Genomic DNA, 22,900 nt, shown 5'->3' with positions numbered 1-22,900 from the left:
AAACATACTCTATTTATTATATTCTATTAAATGTAACTCTATTTAAACATAAATGTTTTCTGCACATTTACAGAGGAATCCTTTCGAGCAGTGTGGATGTCTGGAGCAGAAAGCAGGAGCACTTCTTGCTCTGTTTCTGCTCCCTCTCTAGTGATGGCCACTGTGAACAGCTTGGTGCGTGTCCTTCAGACTCTTTTCTGGGCACATCTGTCTCCGTGCTCACCTATGTGCACGGACGTGTTTCGGGGCTGTCTTTGTTTACAGAGAAGGGCCGATGTTATACCCCTCCACCTAGGAGGCGCATGGGCTGGTCTGACTCATACACCCTGACTCACCCTCAGGCTTCTTTCAGGGAAATGTGACAATGAGGAACCAACAGTAGAGACAAGCGGTGAGCCAGCCTGGGGTGCCTCAGCCAGTCCAGGAGGACCCGCCCCTCCCGCCCTTCCTCCCTGCCTTGGACTTAGTTCAGGAACTGGCCTTCTCCAGCACCCCTCTTCCCGCCACATTTCTACAACAGCTTCCTAACTGGCATCCTTACTCCAGTCCATCCATTTCTCCACAGCTGTCCCTCTGCCTAAAACCCTTCAAAGCTTTTCCGCAAACTTTAGGCTAAATCCATGCTTCTCTGCGTGACTCTTGAGGTTCTAAGACCTCTCTCTCTTCTCCCTCCACTCACAGCCGGCATCATGTGTAACATCCACAGGGGCAACTGCCTTTTCTCTGAACCAGCCATGCCTTCTCCCACCTCTGTGCAAAGGAAGACCTTCCTCCCCTCTCTTCACCCAGCTCCTCTCCATGTATCCTTCGAGGTTCAGCTAGGCATCACCTCCTCTAAGGAACCAGCCCTGACTCCTCCCTTAGTCTGAGTTAATTCCACATGCACCAAACTCTATTCTAAATATGTGTTTGCTTGCTTATCTTCATAGTGTAACGGGAGCTCCTTAAGGAAAAGGACCCACCTGGCTTCTGCATCTTTGTACCCCTAGCATTTTCAATAGAGCCGGGCACAAAGTTGATGCAAACAAATCTTTGCTGAATGAAGGAACGAATGAATGAAAATAATGTAGCAGGGAAATGACACCAGTTTTCAGCAAGCCCAGCATGTTTTAGAGATGTTTGCTGCTGAAAGCTCTTGGCAGATAAAGATTATAAATATTTGACTTCTGACAATAATATCAAAATCATTTTATAAGGAGACAGAGCTTAATCCATAAATTTGGGAGCAAAAATAAGCAGTTTGCATCAGTTCCACGTGCTGAGTGGCATGAAGGCTTCTGCAGCTTTCAAAGGCCCGAAACCCTCCAGCACTGCAGGCCACTGACTGGGACAGAAGCAGTGACATCACCAGGACCGTCCTTCCGACTGAGGCCAGCGGGTTTGCCAATGTAAAACGAGCTTTTCAGAGTAAAAACCTTAGCTTTTTAGGCTTGTGTGTTAACTTAGAAAAAAAAACATGTTCTGTTCCTAATTAAAAAGAGAGAGAGATGCTGCAGACCTGTGCTAACAAGACTGCCACCAGTCACACGTGGTGCTGAGCGTTTGAAATGTGACTGGTCTGAACCAAGATGCGCTGTGAGTGTGTAAAGAACCTACTGGATTCTGAAGACTCACTACCAAAAAAAAGGTAAAATGTCTCATTATTAATTTTTTTCTATAAATAATGTTGAAATAGTAATAGGATTTATGAGACTCTATAAAATATATTATTAACGTTAATTTGACTTATTTCTTTTTACATTTTTATGTGGCTACGAGGAAATTTTAAATTACATACATGGCTCACATTAGTGGTGTGCAGTAAATTTCTGCTGGACAGATCCAGACTGCCCAGGGCTGAGAGGTCACTGCTCCACGGACTAAACCTTCAGCGTTTTGACAGACCACTCTCTTAAAAGTTTAAGCCCATTTCTTGTGTCCTGAACAGAAAGCAGTGAGCGGACAGTTACCCCTTTTCCTAAAGAGAAATATGCAGCCGTCCTGAAGGCCGGGAGCCGTGGGAGCTGCTGGGAAGCACGTGGGACTGGCTGATATTGATGGGCCCACGAACACGAGAATTTTCAAATTCATGTGCTGCTTTTAATGGTCAGTGTTTCCTCCTGCCCCAGGGACAGCTGTCACTTGTCTGGGCTGTCAGTGTTCTTCTCTGTCTGTGGCTTCTTACTGGCCAAAGCTTGGAAATCAATTAGGCCCATGGTGAGCCTAAGAATAAACAGATGTTGAAGAGGCTCTAAGAGGTGCTCCAATAAGCGAAAGGCCATAGCTTTGGGGAGTTAGGGCTGTGCGAGGTCTTCTGCATAGTTTTTGGTTCTTGGCTGTATTCCAGTTAGACAAGGCCCTCAGATATCTAGTTTCTAGATCCTTGGGGTATTACTGTAAATGCGGGACGTTGCTATATTTAGACTACTATTCAGCCAAGTATTAAGTAAGACGAGGAGTGCAGCACAGGCAGGCGAAGGAGTTTTGCATAAACCAGAGGTCTGGGCTCCAGTCCTAACTCTGACGCTAACTGATTTGTATCTGTGTGTTTGGTTTATCTTAATCTTGCTTTATTATGAAGGCTGATTTCTCCCGCGGGCTTCTGAGAATGAAATTCAGACCCACCACTTCTAGAACAAACATCTCTAGCACCACAGGCAATTCCGAAGTGGAAGAGTATTTTCAGGCAGTTCTTAAGGTCCAAATATGGTACCTTCCACTTTGACTAAAAGCACATAGAAGCAGTTGAGCAGTCCGTGGGTGGGGATTACGGAGGCCATGTTACAATGGTGCCAGGCAACGAAGATCATTTTCTACACAGTTTGCCGAGGGAATTAAACTTCAGAAAAAGTTTTAAAAAATATGACAGTTACATTTTGGTGAATTCAACAACAATAAAGGACTGAAGTGACAGCTAATTATAATAATAGATGCTTGAGCTGTAACACTTGAAGTATGCAGAATGATTTATGGGTATAAGAGTAGTATTCTCGCAAGTCATTGTATCAAGATAATATATTCCAATTTTTTCCAGTTGAAATATGAAAGTCACAAAGAAAAATGGGGTAATAAAATTCACCTAAGTGAATCTTTGTTAACATAGTTGTTCAAATAAATGCATTTCTTAGGTCTGACTAAGCCCTCAAAGAAATCCAGTGAAACGTTTTTAATAAACTTTTGTTGAAGGGAGCAAAATCTGTATGCACGTATTCAACAAACTGCCAGTTAGAGTTTGACCTCAATATTAAAAACAAAACTCCATGGTTGAAAGTGGTATTTTTCTGCACATAAAAATTTATTTTCATAATGAAGAGCATATTCTCAATGATCATGAGGGCAGCATCAGAAATGTTACTAAATTGTGTGGACCAGCTTTTGGGGGAGGTCACTGCTCTGTCACCAAGCCCATCATACACAGTGTGTGTGTGGCCAGGCTCTTGGGTGTGAACACACCTGCACTGTGGTCCCTAAGTCAAGATGGGGGAGCAGAGGAGTCCCCCTTCCTCCCTGCCACGTGCTAGCGGGTTGTGAAAAATAATAATGATGATGTTGCCGCTGCTGCTGACATTGGTTCACATTTATTGAGCTCACAATGTGGAAGCTCCAAAGAAGACACCACAGCTACATTTGCTATCTCTTCCTGTTCCCAAACATACGGTCCAGTAACACCAAGCCATATTCAGTGCCCAGAGCATTCCTTCTAATGCATCCCAGAAATGGTACCATCCAGCCCCTGCCTGTCACAGCGACTTACTCTCCCGCAAGCCTGTCCACTGCTGGAATGCATCAGGGTTGGAAATCCTTGCTGACATTGTAAATTATAGGAGAAAGGATTTACATCAATCTTTGATTCCAGTTCTCACATGATATGGCTTTAAGACTTACAGGGTTGTTGAACACACTCTAGTTTGTTAATTCATGTGTTCATTCAACAAAGATTCTGTAAGCATCTAACAAGTGCTAGGCACAGAAGTAGGTGCTGGAACTTGATGTAATAACCCATGGTCAGGTGACTCTTCATCCCAGTTCTCAATACAGGCTCCAGTATTTAGTATCTGGGATTCTGAAACCAGCCTGTGGGGAGGCGGATGGAGGGGCGGGGAATGAGACGAAGGCCTTGCTTATCCCTGAGCTACTGAATGGACAAATGGACAATGGCCAGATCACATATAAAAACAGAAGCCTGACCCACAGCCTGCAGCAAGCAGCCGACAGAGCCAAACAATTCCCCTGGAGCAATCGGACCCCAAAGGGCCAGCACTCATTAAGAGCTACCAGCTTCCCTCATTTTCCCCGCTTTCAACTTAGGACCAATCAGAGAAAGCCAAATATGTCCCCCTAACTGATTACATAGGATACCCCACTCTAGTTAGCTCACCTGCAACTTCCCTACGCTAACAGCCTCCAATGAGCCTCTTCCCTTTTATCTACTAGCCAGCTCTCAGCCATTCCTCTGCCTGCCTTTGAGTCTCTGCCAAATGCAAGAGGTAGTGGCTGACCCCCTTGCCACTGCAAGCTCTGAGTAAATAGCTCTTGCTTATTCTCATATGTGCGATCTTCATTTCTCTCTCCACACCTGTTCAATTTCCTCTCCTTAGCACTGTTCTGATTAACTTGCTGAAATCTCTTTAAGTCTTGTTTCTGAAAACCAAGATTTTAGCTCTGTCTCCCAGATTTGTGCTACTCATAAATTTGGTCCATTGTAGGTATTACCACTGATGACAAAAGGATGCAGAATAAAGCTCTATGGCTAAGACATTAGAGACCTCCCTTCAGAGAGACATAGCCCCTAGTCCATGGCCCTTGGGTGCCACTGCTCACCTCACTGTACTGTTAAACAAGCCATGTGTTTTTGGACTAATAAATAAATGGCAAGCAATAGGATATATGGGAGTATATGAGGAAGCCATTTGGTGTAAACCTAATTCTGCCTGACCTTGTTTTTCCAAAAGGGTCTGATGTGGTCTGTGGAGCACACATTGTACATCTGCTTTAAACATTTACTGTGTCCCAAAGACAAGAATGATGCCCTTAAAGATAGAGATGTAGCTTCTCCCCATATTGGCATTTCTTTAAGGATAAGCATCTCTTTCTGGGAACTAAGGATTAATTACTGACCTACTGTGCTCACCTTGTGACCACCAACTTGCTGACCATTGACCTGCTGTGCCAGCTAAGCATCCCGTGACAACTGTAAAAGGGACATTCCTATCATATGTGATGCATGCTCTATGTTCCAACATGGTATATAACCACTCTGTACACCCCATTCCTTTGGTGCCTTTCTTTCCTTGGGGATGGAAGGCCCCAGGCTATAGTCCTCAGACATGGCTCAAAATGAACTCACTCCAAATTTTGATTTATAGATTGATTATGGATTTTTTTTGTGTGTGTTGACAGGACAAACCTAGGGAGATTTATGAAATTTTTGTCAAAGATAATAAATAAACACTAGCATTCCCTTGACCTGCTGATGCACATAATTTAACAGGGAAGGAAAACAGATCCTGATCATCACCCCTAAGGCTGCAATTTACTGAGCGGTAGCCACACTGTAGGTGTGGTGCATGGGGGTGTCGGAAGATCCCATTCGATCCCTAACAATTGTGTGAGGCTGGTATTATTAGTCAGTTGTAGAGATAAAGAAATTGAAGCTCAGGGAGGTGAAAAAAATTTGCCCAGAGTTATATGATTATAAGAGGTAGAAAAAATTCAATTTCAGTTCTATCTGACTCCCACCACTGTGCTACATTACCCAGCAGCATGCTTAGTAACAACCAACAGAAACAACGCGGCTGGCAAAACAGCAAACCTAGATTTAGCCTCTGTTTTTAGAAGTATAGTGTCTAAAGACTACAGGCCAAAGTCCACATAGGAAGGCTACCATCATGCTGAATTTTGGGCATGATATTTTAAGAGAGACTTTAACCAAATGGCTGATATCTAAAAAGAAAAGTGGCTAGGAAGAAATCTTGAGACATGTTACATAAGGAACCATTATGGATATCTCAGATTATCATGCCATTTAGAACATATTCAGGAAGTAAGGGTTGGAAGGATGTATGAGGAATTAATTTTGGAAATAAATGGGAATGACTTACTGACTAAATCTTATATTAGGAAAGGCAAAAAGGAGAGGGCAAATGATGCTCATAGTTCTTCACTTACTTGCACAAGTTGAGTCTTGCACTCATGCGCTGCATAACAACATTTTGGTCAATGACAGATCACATATACAACGGTGGTCCCATAAGATGAGTAACACACAGCCTAGGTGTGTAGCAGGTGTTACCATCTAGGTCTGTGTAAGTGCACTCTCTGATATTCACACAATGACAAAAATCACCTAACAACGCATTTCTCAGAATAATCCCCGTTGTTAAGCAACGTGTGACTGTATTTTATAAGACAATAAGCTGGTCTTGTGGGACCGTCTCCCGTGGGAAACTAGGAAAGAGGATTTCCTCCTTATGCCTCTTTTGAACAATATTATCTGCCGTATTGTTACTTTAAAAGTTGTAGAGAATCAGTATGACTTTGTTAATGGAAATGCAGTCCGCTAATCCATTTCTTTTGTAAGAAATAGGCACTTCCACCCCCTCAGTTACTGTAGAATGCACATGCGAACAAAAATGACCTCTCTAAGCAGCCCAGGTAATCCTCTAAATCAACATGAGGAGAAAGAATCCTTTATTCTTCTTCATTACATGATGTCTAAAGAATATTAATTACTCCCTGTTGTGTTTGCAGACTGCTTCTTGCCTTGGTCCATCTTCATTTTGGGTCTGCTATCTAGTTACCTGCATCACCAGTGCACCCCGCGCCACTTCCCTGGGAGCCACAACGTGTCTTTAGAACCTCATAAATTCAGAGAAAAATGTAGCTCAGGGCTGGCACAGAATGGCGGTGCCAGGATGTTCTATAAAACTGTGCCTTCCTCCTGCCCACTGGCGCGCCCACTGGGTCTTCAAAACTCTCCCTCAGTTCTTTGTTCTTTTAATTAAAAGAAAAGGAGACAAGAAGAGGGAATCAAAGACACCTGGAGCCTTAACATCTTTCTCCTTCTACATCAGGCTATGACTTCAACTTGAAAGAAGTCCCGGCCTGGCGAGGCAGAGGGAGCGCGACTGGTGCCAATACCACACCAAATGGCTACTGTCAGAAACAGCGGCCCTGATGAAATCAGTAGCTTTAGGGTCAGTCATAAACTATTAGTATTCAGGTGCTCAAACTCCCAGATAAAAAGCATCAATATCGGCCAATTTCCTTGCTCTTTCTCCAGCTGCCCATTGGACATCAGAGCTGCCCCTTCTTCCTGAAATTCCCCATTTCTGTTGACAGTTTGGTCCTTCTCCCAGCTGGCCCAGCTCCAGATGCCGGAAACAATGCCCACATTTTCCTTTGGCTAATTCCTTACAACCCATCAGTTACCCATGACACAGCTTTGCCATGTCTCTCCTGGTATATTTCCTTCTAGTTCTCATAGTCACCATCTGTATTAGCTCGGGTTCTCCAGAGAAACTGAACCAATAGGACATATATACATATATAGAGAGAGAGAGGTTTATTTTAAGGAATTGGCTCACATGATTATGGGGGTTGGCAAGTCTGAAAGCCATTGGGCAAGCCAGCAGGCTGGAAACTCAGGCAGGGTTTCTATGTTGCAGTCTTAAGACCAAATTCCTTCTTCTGGAAACCTCAGTCTTTGCTCTTAAGGCCTTCAACTGATTGGACGAGGCCCACCCACAGTATGGAGGATAATCTGCTTTACTCAAGTCTACTGATTGAAATGCTAATCGCATCTAAAAAACACCTTCACAGCAACACCTAGATTTGTGTTTGACTAAACAAGTGGGCACCATAGCCTAGCCAAGGTGACACATAAAATTAACCTTCACACCATCATAACTTACTCCTGTCACTTCCCTCTGTAATCTTGGGTGTAGGCTCTCTGTCTCCCTGCTCTCCTCACTCCTCAACCTGTGTACCTTCTCCAGACTTGTTCCATTGTTGTGAGGTCCTGGCCCCATCACAGCTCTTCAGGAATTCCCAGTAGCCCACAGGACTTAATTGACATCCTATGCTGGGCACTCACAGTCCTTCCCAAGCTTACGCTTGTCTTTCCTAGCCTTGAGTTCCAAGGTTCTCTGGCTGGAACGTTCTGGTCCTGCAAGAAATTGCTCATGGATCTTCCAAGGCACCATGCTTGTTCCCAATTCTGTGTCTTTACTTATGCTTAGAATCCCTTTCTGTCTTCAGCTCACTCATCACTTAAGGCTCAGCTCAAACCTCATCTTCTCGCCATGGCCTTCACTGTTGTCTACATGGACTGTCCTCTTCCCCAGTCCCCAAAGTACTAACTGCTGACTCCTGTCATTTAGCACCAGGGTTCACGGCATTTCTGTGTAGTCACACAGGGCCCCGAACTCAGAAGGACCCTGACTTAGAAGAATCCCAAGCTTGGTTTAATGCTCTGCTGTTGCCATCTTGAAATTCTTGATCATTTTTTCACTAGAGGCCCTCTGTTTTCATTTTGTACTGGGTCCCAAAAATGATGTTGCTGGTCCCACTTGGCAAATATCCTGGATGGTCATATTCATCTTAAAGAATGCTTAAATATTTTGTTTTTCAAACTGGATTGTAAACTTTTTGCAGGTTTTTGTCATTTTTTTCAAACCCTCCACAACGATCAGTGCAGGTCTCTGAATACAGTAACTGTGTAATAACTATGCGTTGATTATCTTTCCCACGTGAGACAGCCCAGGCTTGCCAACTGTCCAGTTGTTTAGTTGCTAAGGAGACAGAAATCTACAATTACATATTTTTCTTAGGGGAGCATGCTGTGGTGCAAAGAACATTTGCCTGAGAGTCCTAAAACCTGGCATAAAGGGATGAGAGGTCATGGGTAAGTGACTAGGTGACTAGTACCTACTCACCCAACTCTCCAGCCCTTTGCGTCAGCGTGGTCATCTGTGCAGGGCGTGCTGGTTTAGATCAGCATTTGCGGAAACAGATGGGCTTCAAGGAACATTTGATCCATAACATTAACTGTGAACAGGAGTTCATGGCCAAACAGGTTTGAGGAATGCTGCACACTCTCCACCCTCTTGGAGAGTCACCAACACGTTAGCGTGTTACCAGGTCCGAGGAGGCCCACAGCAGGGAAAGCCATTTAAATGAACCCTACAGTTTCTCCACCTTAGGGAGGAAGAATCCTTTTCTCAGGCAACGACCACCCACGACTGTCTCACTGAAACAGCATTTCATAAAACACACCTTGAAACACGAGACTGCTTGTTCTCTGAGGTCACTTCCAGTCCCGCGATTAAAAGCTTCAGTGCTTCTAGACACCGAGCAGATCCTGGGCTGGCTTGCTCTCGCTGCCCAAGTCACAGAGCAGGTCTGGGCCGGCTGCTAAGTGACTGTGCCCTCCCGCCCGGGCTGCTGCGGGGTCCATCGCCGGCACAGTGATGCCAGCAGCCACTGGATGACCTCCCTCACTCCTCCCGCACCGGGGCGCCCCAGGAGCCGGCCTGTTTTCACATGCACCTTCCAGTCTTTTCAGAATAAAGGTGGACTAGGATTAAACGCATTAACAGAGTTTAAATTGGCCTATTCCTGTTGTCCTAATGACATTTGAAAATAGTATCTAAAAATATCCCCTCTCCAGAGTTGCCGGATTCTTGTGACCAATGCGCCAATTGAACCCCGCCTTCAGCTGTAGGCTAACAGTTCATTTAAGAGAGTTTGTTCAAAAATTATAAGAGTGACTTTTTCTAAAAACATGCTTTTCCCATTTTCCTTCTCCACTCCTCCCCTTTCAGCCTCACGCCTCCACAGCCCTGGGGTTTGAAGACGGCTGTGCCCTTTTCCTTCTACTTCACACACTGGTGAGTCTTTTGTTTGCTTTGTTAGTGCTGGATTTCTTGTTCCCTCTATGGTATTTTTTGGAGCTCCTGAGATTCACAAATCCAGCCCCCTCTGTGCAAAGCCTGCAGTGGTGTTCTCTTCCCTCCCACAGGGCTCCCCGGGGCCACAGTTCAAGGCGCACGTCCTGGACCCCTGCAGGAGAGGAGCAGAGAAGCACACACGGTGACTTTTTGGCCTTTGGAACTCAACCCAGAGGTGAAGGTGCAGTGAGCTTGCAGAACTCAAGTATTGAACAACAGCAGGCGTCATTCTGTGGCCATGATGTCATGACAGGTTTGCAATCAGAAAGATGTGAATGAGCGAAGAGTTTCTCCGTCAACAGTGTTGTCTGCTTTTCTTAAAGAGTGAGAGAGAGGAAATCTGCAAGATCATGAAAGAAAATGATTTCTCATAAATGGGATTCATTTTTAAAATTATTAGCAGTAGAATAAGACTGAGGGGTTTGGAACTAGATTGCCTGGGTTTGCATTCTAGCTTTGCCACTTTCTGGAAGGTGACCCTGGCTAAGTTATTTATTTGTGTCTCAGTTTCCTCCTTTGTAAAATAAGGGGGTGATAGTGTCACCAGCCATGTGCTCCAACCCACTTCTCTTGTCCTGCCTAAACTCTGACCTTATTGTCTGACCTAATTCTCCTGACTTCTTGCAAGGTGCAGGCGTTCCTTTATCTAACACCTTGGGGCCCTGACCTTACGTGGTTTTCAGCCATGTTCCAGGCAGAAGCTCTAAGCCACAACCACCCTGGACGCAGCTGCTCTGAAGTGGCCCAGACCGCAACCACAAGCTTATGCCCGCCTCTATAAGCGATGATGAAACTCCTCCTTTGAATATTCATTCCCTACCCCAAATAAGACACCCACCCTTCCATGTTTGGGGGGCCATAGCTTTGTGAAATTATTCCCTATGTTCTCCATTTTTCTTTGCTGCATGCCGCAAATAAAAATTCTGCTTTGTGAGACAACTACTTCTGGTGCAGTTTGATTTAACTCCCAAGAAGGGACCCCCATTTGGTCTGGTAACAACAGTGGTATTTACAAGAAAGGTTTACTGTGAAAATTAAATGAGTTCATACTCTCTAATGCTTAGAAGAATGCCTCGTACAGAAAAAGCCCTCAATACATTGAAGATGTTATTATTATCAGTTCTATTATTTCTGCTCCTTATCATAGATTTAAGGCAATGATTGATAGCGATAATCTGATTTCACTAGAAAATGTCACAAAATATAAAGCTGATGAAATAGGTTGAATTTGATACTTGAGAAACACATTATAATTCTTCATGTAATTGTTAGCTTCATGCACAACTTTACTCAAATTGAAATCTGTTCTAATGCATGGGTCCCGCTGTGCCATGTTTTATGTCACACTAAGGTAGACCAAGAAAAATCCCACATAGTCAAACACGGTGAAAGGAAAACTAATTTAAGACAAAAAGTTAGTGTAATAACTTGATCCCCAATCCCGAGAGCTATGGGGGAAGGGTGCACAAGGCAGGGGGGTGGGTATTGATGAAAGAGAAGTCTGGGCAGGTTAGCAGTTGACAAACAGTTGCAGGGGAGCAAATGGGATGTTAACTGTTCCTGTAGAAGAGCTTCAAACGCTGCTCCCTCCACAGCCAGGTCTCCTCTCCACCCCAGCAAAGAATATAGTCTCTTCCAGGAGGAAAATAGGGAAGATTACTAAGAAAATAGAAATGAGATATAGTTTTGTTTTTGAGAGTTTAGCTTAGCAGCAGAAAGATGAGAACTTAGGGTTGATTCATACCTGAGTCCCAAATCGTCAGGAATGAAATGAAAGGTGCAGACTCTGCCAACTGAACTGTCAATCTAAAGCGTATGAGCATCATCTCCAAAGGCTTACCGCCTACACAGGGCAGGCAGTGTTTTACTATTTCACAGGGGAGAAGAGCAGCAATAGCATCTGTTCTGTTTTTATTTTTCCAGTATTATCTTCATTTGGAAGGTGGGAATAATACCCACCTTTAGGTTGCTATGACAAATGAAGAAGTACGTATAAAATGATAGCACAGTGCCTGGCACATAAATAGTAGCCTTTCGGAAAAAAATGACGCAAAGATTATTTCCACTCACCTCCTGCCAAATCCCTGATGCCAATGGAGTCTAACCTGCTATTAACTTACAACCAAGAGAAGAATGCAGATTCCCACAAAAGCAGCCCATTGGGAAGTGTCTGACCACATAAGCCTTTTATTCAAACCTGAAGCATTTTCCCCAATCCCCCCCAGGTACCCTCCTGCAAGGACCGTTTCCACACACGGCTGGTGAGTGTGACCCGTGACCTGCCCTCTCTTCATGGGGACTTTGGAGCGCTCAGCACTTTCTCATGGCTTTCCTCCCTGTGAATTTATGGTGGATTATAAAATAAGTTCATTTTTTAAACCTTGTGTTACACTTGCTCCATACTTAAGAAATATCACGTTAATCCATTTGAGTTTTTAAAAGTCTAACTTTGTTGGTATATTCGAGCTGAAGGAGGGAACCCTAAAAAGTCCACTCAGTTTATGCTCTCTCCTTATATGTCTTAGGAGCTGCGAACAAACCAGCCACAGGATGAGGTCAGAGGGATGTCTCTTCCAGACAGGTCTGAAGGGCCCAGGTCCATGCAAGGGCAGAAGCGAGACGCTGCAATTCTCCAGTTGCTACTGAGAGTGGCATTAAATGAATCACAAGGAGTCGATTGGTCCTTAGGAAACGAGCTTGACTAGCTGTGAAACAGAGGACTGGGTCCTGGGGCTTTCCCATTAGGCCTCAGACTCGTACTCTTCTCTGTAATATGAAGGGAAATTGGCTACCCCTTAGGAACGTGTGAGCAAGGAGAGATCATAAGATGGCTTGGATTCTTTATCTGCATAATAGGAAATAACTTACAGCTTGCCCTTACTCTGCATTTACCACGGTTAAAACGCATGTTTCACAGTGATGATCCATTTCAACAGGAAATAATATCCAAATGACTACACAGATTAAGAATGACCACTTAAAAGTCAACCCACTTTCCTACAAAACAAACAACAAAAAACAAAGAGAAACGAATGGTCCTCAGGCAGAGAAACCCACACTGAATACTTGAAAGTCTGTCCATCCAAGGAAAAGAGAAGATGGCAATAGAGATAACTCGCTCAAAACTTTAGAAATGTCATTAAACCTCAGTAATTCAAACCTCATTCAAATAGAATTCACAGACCTTCAGACCCTGTCACTTAACATGAATTCATAACAAAGGAAATAAAATTTGGTGATGGGGAAGTGCATTTTCTAAAAACAAGTAAACAATGCTCGTTAAAAACCACTCAGCAGCTGGATTTACATGTAATCAGCACCACTACAGAACCAGTCTTATCTGTTCCTTATAGGAGACTCAGCTGAAAATTTCTGTGCGAAAGATGCTTCTTGATTAGGTAAGTACAAACAAAGCAAAAGATGAACTCAGATATTTTCATAAATTAGACTGTTTTCCTCTAAATACTCTAAATTAATGAGGCTTTATACTTACTTCCCTTTTCTTACTCCCCATTTCTGAGGTAAGCCAAAGTTGCTTAATCAATATTTTTCATGTGTGTGTTTGAAGGGCCATCAGATAGGAGATACACAAAATCAAAATTTTTATTTTTCATATCAGAATTAATACTGGAAGGAGTTGCCTTAAAAGAGTCATTATTGAAACTGAATTCTGGGCTCAAGTCTACTTACCTTTAGAATGGAGACAAAAATAGCATTTACCTCATAGGATCGCTGTGAAATTTAAACTAAACAATCCAGTTAAATGGCTTACAACAGCACCTGGCATTCACCATATGCTAGTTATTGTTGCCATTACTATTATTGATGCTATTATTTTGTTCACAATCATTTTTATATCAGGAGATAGCTCCTTCTCTATTTCCTGAGCAAACACAACATAAACAAGGTTCTGTCAATCTTTGATGGTGTCTTCATCCCAAAATGAGTCACGGAATTTTCCCTCAGTGTTCCCCTTTGCTGGGACGGGAGATTCTCTTATTAGAAAGAACAAATGTTTGACCCTTGAGGCTGGATTCCTTGGACTATTCTTTAAATATGAAAGTAGAAAAACCACCTTAGATAGTTGTACTTTGGCTCTGCACTGTCTATTCTGTGGAGAGGGAAATAACTGGATTTTTAGCATTTAGTTTTGATAAATAAACGAAAAGCAATAGAATATATTGGAGTATATGAGGAAGTCATCTGGTTTAAAACTAATTTGGCCTGAACTTGTTTCTCCCAAAAGACCTGATGTGGCCTGCTGAGCATGCACTGTACATCTGCTTTAAACATTTACAGTGTCCTAAAGACAAGAAGGATGCCTTTCAAGATAGGGATGCAGCTTCCCCCCATATCATCATTTCCTTAAGGATAAGCACCTCTTCCTGGACTCTAAGGATTGATTACCGACCTGCTGTGCTCACCTTGTGACCACTGACCTGCCGTGCCAGCTAAGCATCTCGTGACAATTATAAAAGGGACATTCCTGTCATACGTGATGTGTGCTCTTTGTTCCAAGACAGTATACAACCCCTCTGTACACCCCACTTCTTGGGGGTGCCTCCTTCCTTGAGGAAGGAAGCCCCTCAGGCTAGTCCTCAGACTTGACTCAATAAACTCACCCTAAAATTTAATTTATAGATTGATTATGGATTATTTGCAGTTTGCCCATTGTATATTTCTTTTACAACTGAGCACTTTTACCTGCCTCAACCATAAATGAGGAAAAATAGATGGAGTGTGTGCACGGAAGGTGGCAGTTTAAGAAGGAAAAACGGGATGAGTGGAAATGGGGAGGCCAACGGTTAAACGCCTGAAGCTAACAGTACAAATATAACGTGACCCTCTCTCAGATTTATCCAGTGTGGGAGTGTCTTTACAAGTTAAGGCCCTGTGTCTCTGCACATCAATGCTTTCTTTCCCATGGGGACACACGGAAGTGCAGTATACCTCACTTGGTAATTTCAGAGATCTTAATAGTAAATAAAGAGCTCAGCTAAAATGCAGCGTGTGTGTGCCCTGTGCATGCACAGCGGACTGGCCAGTCTTCCTATGCACCAGTGACTGGGAACTTCCTGCCGCCAGTTGACCAATGGGAAGAAGGCGATATGTAATCTTCTAGGGATCACCTCTGGCACAAATAAATACGTGAAAATTACAAGACTGGTCAAGTGTATTTTAAAGGTTTTTGAAGTTAGTTATTTGAAAAGGGAAAGATGATAACATCTTCAGCTTAAGATTTATTAAAGGAATAACATAAATGATTACTATTCGGAAACATACTATCCTATACTGAATTTATAAGTGAAAACTATCTCACAGGAGAAGACAGAGGAAACTCTATCTCACAGATTATAAGATCTCGTTCTGAACATCCAGGATTGCGTAAATAAATTACACACCAACCTGCTCTGAAGAATCTGAGAGTAGCATGTGAATTACCAAATGAAGCAATGGCAGTTTTTTTGGCAAGATGATTCTGAGAAGGGAAGGTTTATCATTTCACATTAAACAAAGATGAGCCTATTAAAACTACACAGTTAAAAATAATAAGTACGGTAGGTTTTATTTCCCTGAACCACAATGGACGTGATTGAGCACTTTATGGAGCTGGTGGTTTTGATGGCGATGGAACTCTGAGTTCACACAATGTGGAAAAATTACCTGTCCCAGGGATTGCCAGTCCAAACCAGCGCTGCCAATGTAAACGTGCTGTTTGTCCACAATCCAGAAGGAGGACTGCAGCCGGCCCTTGTTGTACGCGGTCATGTTCATGTAGGTCACCTCGGCTCCTGGAGGGGGCAAGGAGATCCTGGTCAGCCTCGGCGCAAGGCCCGGAACGCGCAGTCAGGCACCTGCAGCGGCTGCTCAGAGTGCACACTGACCACAACCGCATTCAGGAAGGCCAAACACGTACATTAGTCTGATGCACAGAAGGCCCTCGAGGAGTTATTTTGTTCCCAAAAAAGCATACAAAGGGAAAAAAAGAGTAAGAAGCTTTTTCCTATGTAAATGCAGAGAAGGCTCAGCATAGCGAAAGTGCATGGCTTCTCAACTCAGATCTGACCGAAGCCCAGCTCCATCACTAACATCCAGGTGGTGAGGCAGGTGCGCCATCCTCCTTTTACTTGACTTTTGGAATAATCTTCATATGATTTCGCAATCAATAAAACCATCAGTCCTGTTTAGCATTACGGCTCCCCTCAACAAGAAGCTGGCCCTCTTACACATTCCGGACATTATTCTCACTCTTTCCCCTTTCCTTCGTCTTATTTCTTCATTTTCCCTCTTCTTTATTTAATTTGGATTTGGTCTCTTCCTTGCCTTTCTTTATCTGATAGTTCTTAATTTAAGCAATGATCATTCAAGCCTTACCGGAATGTAACCTTGAATAACCGTTAACTAGGTCACTCAGACTATTGTTAAAACCAAAAAAATGCATTTTAACATCTAAATTTAACCAATTGTTCTAAGCATGATGTGTCATAATCAATTGTGAAGCTTATATGTATCGTATGCTCGGGACTATGCACTTACTACTTCTCAGAAGGAGCATAGAATCCACTGAATGCAAAGCTATTTAAGTAAATTTCTGCTAAAGGTCCATTTCTTTAATAAAAGAACAGAACTACATGCATATATTTAATAACTAAGCTATCCTGTCTTCAGATATTCAACACTAACGAAGAGGATGTATTCTTGTGGCTCAGTTCATTGTCAGAACCTTCATTACCAGAAGATGTGGTACTGTATACATAAGGTTGTATGCCAGGGTATCAGAAGGGAGGAAGAGTGACTTACATTATGAACTGAACTGTAACTCCTGGGAAAATGTAAAGGCTGCCTCTGGGCTCCTGGGGCAGGAGGACGAAGAGGCTATGGGGTTGGGACAGGATCTGAGGGGAAGCAAGAATCCAGGCAGACTTCTGTGCGGGTGGAGCAAGTTCTTCATCCTAGAAGTGAGGGCACATCTCCCTCAGCCTCCAGGCATCCTGGAATAGCAACATCCAAGGAATGGTTACAGGCCCCAGAGGAGGAACAGTCAGGTACAGCGGAAGCTGAAAGTCCAAAATGGGTAGTTACCATGGCAATTACGGAGGGACCCAAATCTGCATGGAGGGTGTGGTGTCCCCCCAGAGACACGGCTGCCAGGGCTCTTAAGTGGAGGAAGCGCAGCATTTGTCTTGGGGGCTGTTTGAGTTTCCTATGGCCACCATGGTACACTACCACAAACTAAGAGGCTGGGAACAACAGAAACTTCTTCTCTCTCAGTTTGGGGGGTTAGAAGTCCAAAGTCAAAGTGTCGGCAGGGCCGCGCTCCCTCTGCAACCTGGAGGGGAGAATCTCTCCTTGCCTCCGTCTGGCTTCTCGTGGGGGCCATCCACCTTTGGCGTTCCTTGGCTTGAAGCTGCGTCACTCCACTCTCCACCTCTGCTGTCACATGGCGTCTTCTCCCCAAGTGTGTCTATTTTCTCCTTTTCTTATAAGGACACTAGTCACATTGGATTAAGGGTTCATCCCACTATGGTATGACCTCATCTTAACTAATTATATCTACAACAACCCTATTTCCAAATAAGGTCACATTCTGAGGTACTGGGCTTTAGGAATTCAACACGTCTTTTTGGGGGACACAGTTCAACTCATAACAGAGATCCAGGCCACTTTAACTGGCTGTGTCCTTCAACAGTACTAGACTGGCCAGCACTGAAGGAAGCATCTTCTCTTGTCTCTGGAAGGAAGAGAGTGAAGGTGACCTTGGTGTTTGCCTCAGTTTCCACCTTCAACACAGGCCTCCGGCCAGGCCTGCACCCACCTTTTTATTCTGCCTAGAAACAATCTTAACCCTCTGTGACATCAGCTGCCCTCACCTCCTGGCCTGGGACGCTGTGCCTGGAATTTGACCCCACCACCAGTTGCTACCTTGCATTGGGTTGTTTATTAGGTCTTAGACTCCCCGTTTGTTCTCGCTCAGGTCCCCGCAGCCCCAGCCCACTGGCCCTCTCAAGGAGACACTGGGCTTATCAGCAGGGCCCACTGAGGACCATCCCTTTTGATCTCTCCATCCCACATGTCACAGCTGTCGCCCTCAAAGTCCTCTATTACTTTACCTGGCAGTTTAGCCTAAAGAGTGTGATTTCAGGAACCATGGGCCTTGTGTAATCCTCCAGCCAGAGCCTTTACAGTTACTTAATGCTTAAAATTATTTTATAAAGGAACAGTGGCTTTCCTTCAGCAAATCTTTGAATATCTAACGTACACCAGACCCTGTGCTACGTAAAATTAAGGACAAAGGACCTAAAGTGGCTGATTAAAATTCAGGCATACTAAAGAAATTGTACCATTCAAAATGACCAGGATCTGCTCCATCCCTGCTGTTCTGACAGCAAGGGGCACTGGGTATCTGACAGATCAGAAAGGGGAGTCCCCATAGTTGTATCAGGCAACCCAAGTGAAAGCTGAGAGCACAAAGGACTCCACGGCTCTGCCCAGGGCCGGAGCTGCCTGTGCAAAGGCCAGTGGAGCTCCATGTAGAGATTAAGCAATATGTAAAAACAGGAACTGCCATTTACTGAACAGCTGCATTCCCAGTGCCAACAAAGCTATGTTACAACAATCCCACACGGTATGTTGTATTTTCCTATTTTAGAATACAACAAACTGTTGGATGTAAGAGAATCAACTAAGGGGTTTCAGAATTTGCCACTCCAAAGTGTGTCTCCAAGCCTTGATTATTTTTAAGAACAAGACTGAGAAAGAAACTTTGACCTTCCCCCAACTGCATAAAAGAATTTAAGAGAGAAGGCCTGTCCCAGAAAGGAGTGATGACCATAGATAACTCCAGGTGCGGCAGACAGGAAGGCACCTAGCAAGGCCCATTTTTTATCAATGTTCCCTCTCATTGTCTACAGATGGCCCAGCAAACATTCGTTTACCAAACATTGGCTTTTTTGTCTGCATATGAATTGCCTTCCTCCCCTCTGAAGTCCCAAACCACCACCCTCAAGATCCTCCTTTGTATTTAGCTGAAGATGGTATTTAAAGTGGTGGCTTCAGCCATTTTGGCCAGTTACTCAGTTTTCCTGGGATTCTCCCATGTTTATAGGTTACTGAATTTGTTTGATTTTCTCCTGTTATTCTGTCTCATGTCAATTTAATTCCTAGACCAGCCAGAAGGACCTAAAGGGTAGAGGCATACTTCTTCCTCCCCTACAAACCAAAAATATGAGATGACACAGCTGGGAACATATTTCTCTGCATATGGTTTGTGGAATATCACTTTCCCATTAAAAATGATCTATTTGTCTGTTTTTCTATCTATCTCTCCTCCTCCTCTCTCTGAAGACATAGGCTTTTATCTTAATTTATACCTGGATAGATATATACTTAGTCATATCCTACATGCCCCTCCATTTATTACAAGCATATTATTCAATATTTTACTTAAAAGAACTTATTTTACCTGCACTTTCAAAATATCTTTGTTGATTGGTTATAGAAATTATTCTCATCCTACTGTTTTTCTATGTGTATTAGAAAGAGATGGTTAACATCCAAGGTTTTCTGACTATAAAATATATTTAATTACAAAATCTCTTTAAAGCACCACTTATTTCAGTAGTAGTATTATGTGGACAAACTAAATTCGAGTTTATTTCATAGTATTATGCTAGATTTTTAATTGGTAAAGATGGCTACACACATTTTTATGAAGCTGTCTTTTAATTACTATAGACTTATAAGATTATAAAATATCTTTAAAAGCTGGATTGATTCCAACAGCTTTGAAGATTATTTAGTTGTTTGCTTAACCAATGTTGATTTTCCCAGATTTCATTTTTAACAGAGAAAAATATTGTGTCATGCTTTCTGTTTGCAGCCATGACCCATCGTGCAGAGGCCCCAGAAGCCAACTGAGAGATGCATATCTCAGCGGCAGTGACGCACCAGGCCCACCGGCTGGAGGCTGGGCAAGCTCAGTGGTACTGGGTCTGGATGTCTGCAGATCCTCCTGCTTTCAACCTGGTCATCAATTGATGGTTAATAGGAGTTATTAGCAATTCAAAACAATGTTTTTAGATGTCAAACTGATAACCCAAGAGTACGTACTTGTTTCCATAACTGCTTTATAAAATACTTTCATTTTATCTAGGAAGTCCTAATTAAATCTTTAAAAAGCTATAAACGTGCTGATGTGGTGGTGTGGAGTCAGGTCTTAATAGGTCACACTAATCAATATAAAGTGGTATGGCTAATCCCCATGTTTTACACCACTCTGGGAAAGTAAAACATTAAAAATCAGGAGATCTCAAACTACTTCTTACAACTCTTTTGAGCTGTAATAGATATGGTCCACTAAAATTTAATAGAGAATGCTCCTGGTTTCAAAGGGGTTCTGTTTCTTTACTAAATTATTCTTAGGGTATTAACCAGATAATATTGTACTTTATTTTGTTCATATATAATTTCAATGGAGAAAATACTCTTGAAATTTAATAGAGAAAATGAAAATACTAACTAAAAAGCTATTTACTGGGGCCTGCCTGGTGATGTAGTGGTTAGGTTTCAGTGGCCTGGGGTTCATGGGTTTGGATCCCAGGCACAGACCTACACACTGCTTATCAAGCCATGCTGTGGAGGCATCCCGCAAACAAAATAGAGGAAGACTGGCACAGACGTTAGCTCAGGGCCGATCTTCCTCACACACACACACACACACACACACACACACACACACACAAAATCCCTATACTCATATTTTAATCAGAAATAGATTTGAAATCAGCTCAACATAAGATTGACATAAGGGAAACCACACTGTAGAAAAGAGACCATGTTGTAACTTTGAATGACCCCTGACTAACTAACCCAGCTGGATTTGCACCCTCCAGGAGATCCACCTGTTCTGTGGATTTTATGACCCCTGCTAGTGCATATACCTCCCAGCTGCGATAAGATGATAACTTCGTTCTTTTGAGTTCCTTAGGAATGTGATGGCCCCTCAGAGTCTATGCTGATAGCCATCATCAATGAAAACTGAAAGATCTGGTGTGGCCACTCCCAGTCTGTAACACCAGAGGGTCAACATTCCTAACCCCTCCCCTATAACCCGCAGGCCTATATAACTGCTTCAAGATTCTGTGTCCCCCTTAAGATGGTTCTTTTGGACATTAGTCGGCCACCTTCCCTCTTGCTAGCAAGCTTTAATAAAATGCCCTTTCTCTGCCACCATCTTGCCTCTTGACGCTTGGCTTTTGTCTCGCAGCGAGCAGATCCTACCCTTTGTGCAGTAACAGATTCACAAATAATACCAGATATTTGTTGAACAGTAGTTAATTCATCATGTCAGAAAACTCATTCCATCTAAAATTGCTAAAGAATCATTTATCATTTCCATTTTGAAGCTCCAGAAATGTGTTGTTCTCTCTAGATTAATATGATAATAGTATTCTCAAAATGGAATACTGGAGATTCTGAAGAGGTTTAGCATGGTTCACATCCACTTACACATAAGGAAGATAACTTGGGGAAAATGAGCAACTTTAGAAGACATCTGGTTGAAGAATTTAATTGTTAATTCCAGTGTAGATAAGAAGAGTTTAATTTTACCTATTCTAGATTTAGGTAATCCAGACGTATCTCCTATGTATCTAGCAGTTCTCTGTCTCTGGATGAAGGGGAAACAGGGATATGTTTATCAGTTGATGTTACATGTCATTACATCATTTCTTCCTAGCCAACACCCTCTTCTTTGAGTTCCAGATGCACCCCCGTGACTCAGAATGGGAAGATTCCAGGTACCCTGTGAATCTGTTCAGTGACTACGTGGCCACAGTTGATGGACCAAATGTAGACACGTGACCTAAGCTGAGCCAATAAAATTTCCTCTTTTGGGAATTCAGTATTGAGTCACAAAGTAAGTTAATTCAAAGAAGCTGTGCGGGAGAATCATACACAGACGGAGGTTGCCCTAGCCACACGAGTCCACATAAAAGAAGGATGGCAAAAGGCAAGCTTCAGAGAGAGGCAGAGAACCAGATGTATAAGAAGAAGAGAGAGAAAGACAATGTCTCCCCAGGAGAGGGAAGTGGAGGGTAAGGCAGTGGTGGGGGAGAGTCCACGGCTGTCCTGCCCCTCAGACCAGCTACACTTCTTACTTTGAGTCCCTCTAAACCTTTGGAATAAATTACTTTTATTTAAGCTTGTTTTGGAGGGGTTCTGTTTCTTTACTAAGCTATTCTTATGGTCCTACTCAGATAATATTATACTTTATGCACACATGATTCTAGAAGTCCCACAACTTTTATATGTGTATTTTTAATATTTGACTAAAAATATTCAGTTCTAGGCTAAAAAATTCATGCAATTTTTAGCAAAGAGTCAGTTGCACAAACTGTATGATTAAATGTTTCAAATTTTGAAGATTTAAAATAAAGATCCTGTCAAAATATTCATCATAACAACACAAAAGGAAATATGCTAGTACATTGTGGTTAAAAAGTGGAAAATAAAGTTCCACAGTCCCCAAGCAAACAAATTCTATTTCTAAGTTTATTTCCAGAGAGTCACCTATTGAAAGCATATTATCAGCAGCTTTAATAAATTTTACGATGTAACATTTATGCATTCAAGGGAATATATGTAACTTATAAGCGAATGATCAAGCACAATAATCAAATAGGCACCTGTGAACCTCCCATCTCACTAAGAACTAGGAGCTTACCAATCTGATTAAAGCAGTAATTCTCAACCAGTGGCGATTCTGTACGCCTGCCCCCAGAGGACATGTAGCAATATCTGGAGACGTTTTGTGTGTGTGTGTCTGGGTGAGGAAGATTAGCCCTGAGCTAACAGCTGCCACCAATTCTCCTCTTTTTTGCTGAGGAAGATTGGCCCTGAGCTAACATCCGTGCCCATCTTCCTCTATTTTATATGTGGGATGCCACCACAGCATGACCTGACAAGAGGTG

At 42.9% G+C, this 22,900-nt stretch overlaps 1 protein-coding gene across 1 annotated transcript in view; it reads right to left on the bottom strand.

Annotated features, from left to right (window-relative positions):
• Window positions 1-22,900, bottom strand: part of PLD5 (phospholipase D family member 5) — a 352,464-nt gene that overhangs the window by 78,699 nt on the left and 250,865 nt on the right. Inside the window, exon 5 of the mRNA XM_046679401.1 lies at window positions 15,594-15,721. Coding sequence (XP_046535357.1) covers window positions 15,594-15,721 — 128 coding nt within the window. The remainder of the gene's footprint in view (window positions 1-15,593; window positions 15,722-22,900) is intronic.

Source organism: Equus quagga, chromosome 12, assembly GCF_021613505.1.
Source record: "Equus quagga isolate Etosha38 chromosome 12, UCLA_HA_Equagga_1.0, whole genome shotgun sequence".
Lineage (NCBI taxonomy): Eukaryota > Metazoa > Chordata > Mammalia > Perissodactyla > Equidae > Equus > Equus quagga.
The sequence above is the reverse complement of the archived record's forward strand: the minus strand, read 5'-3'. Positions and strand labels throughout refer to the sequence as shown.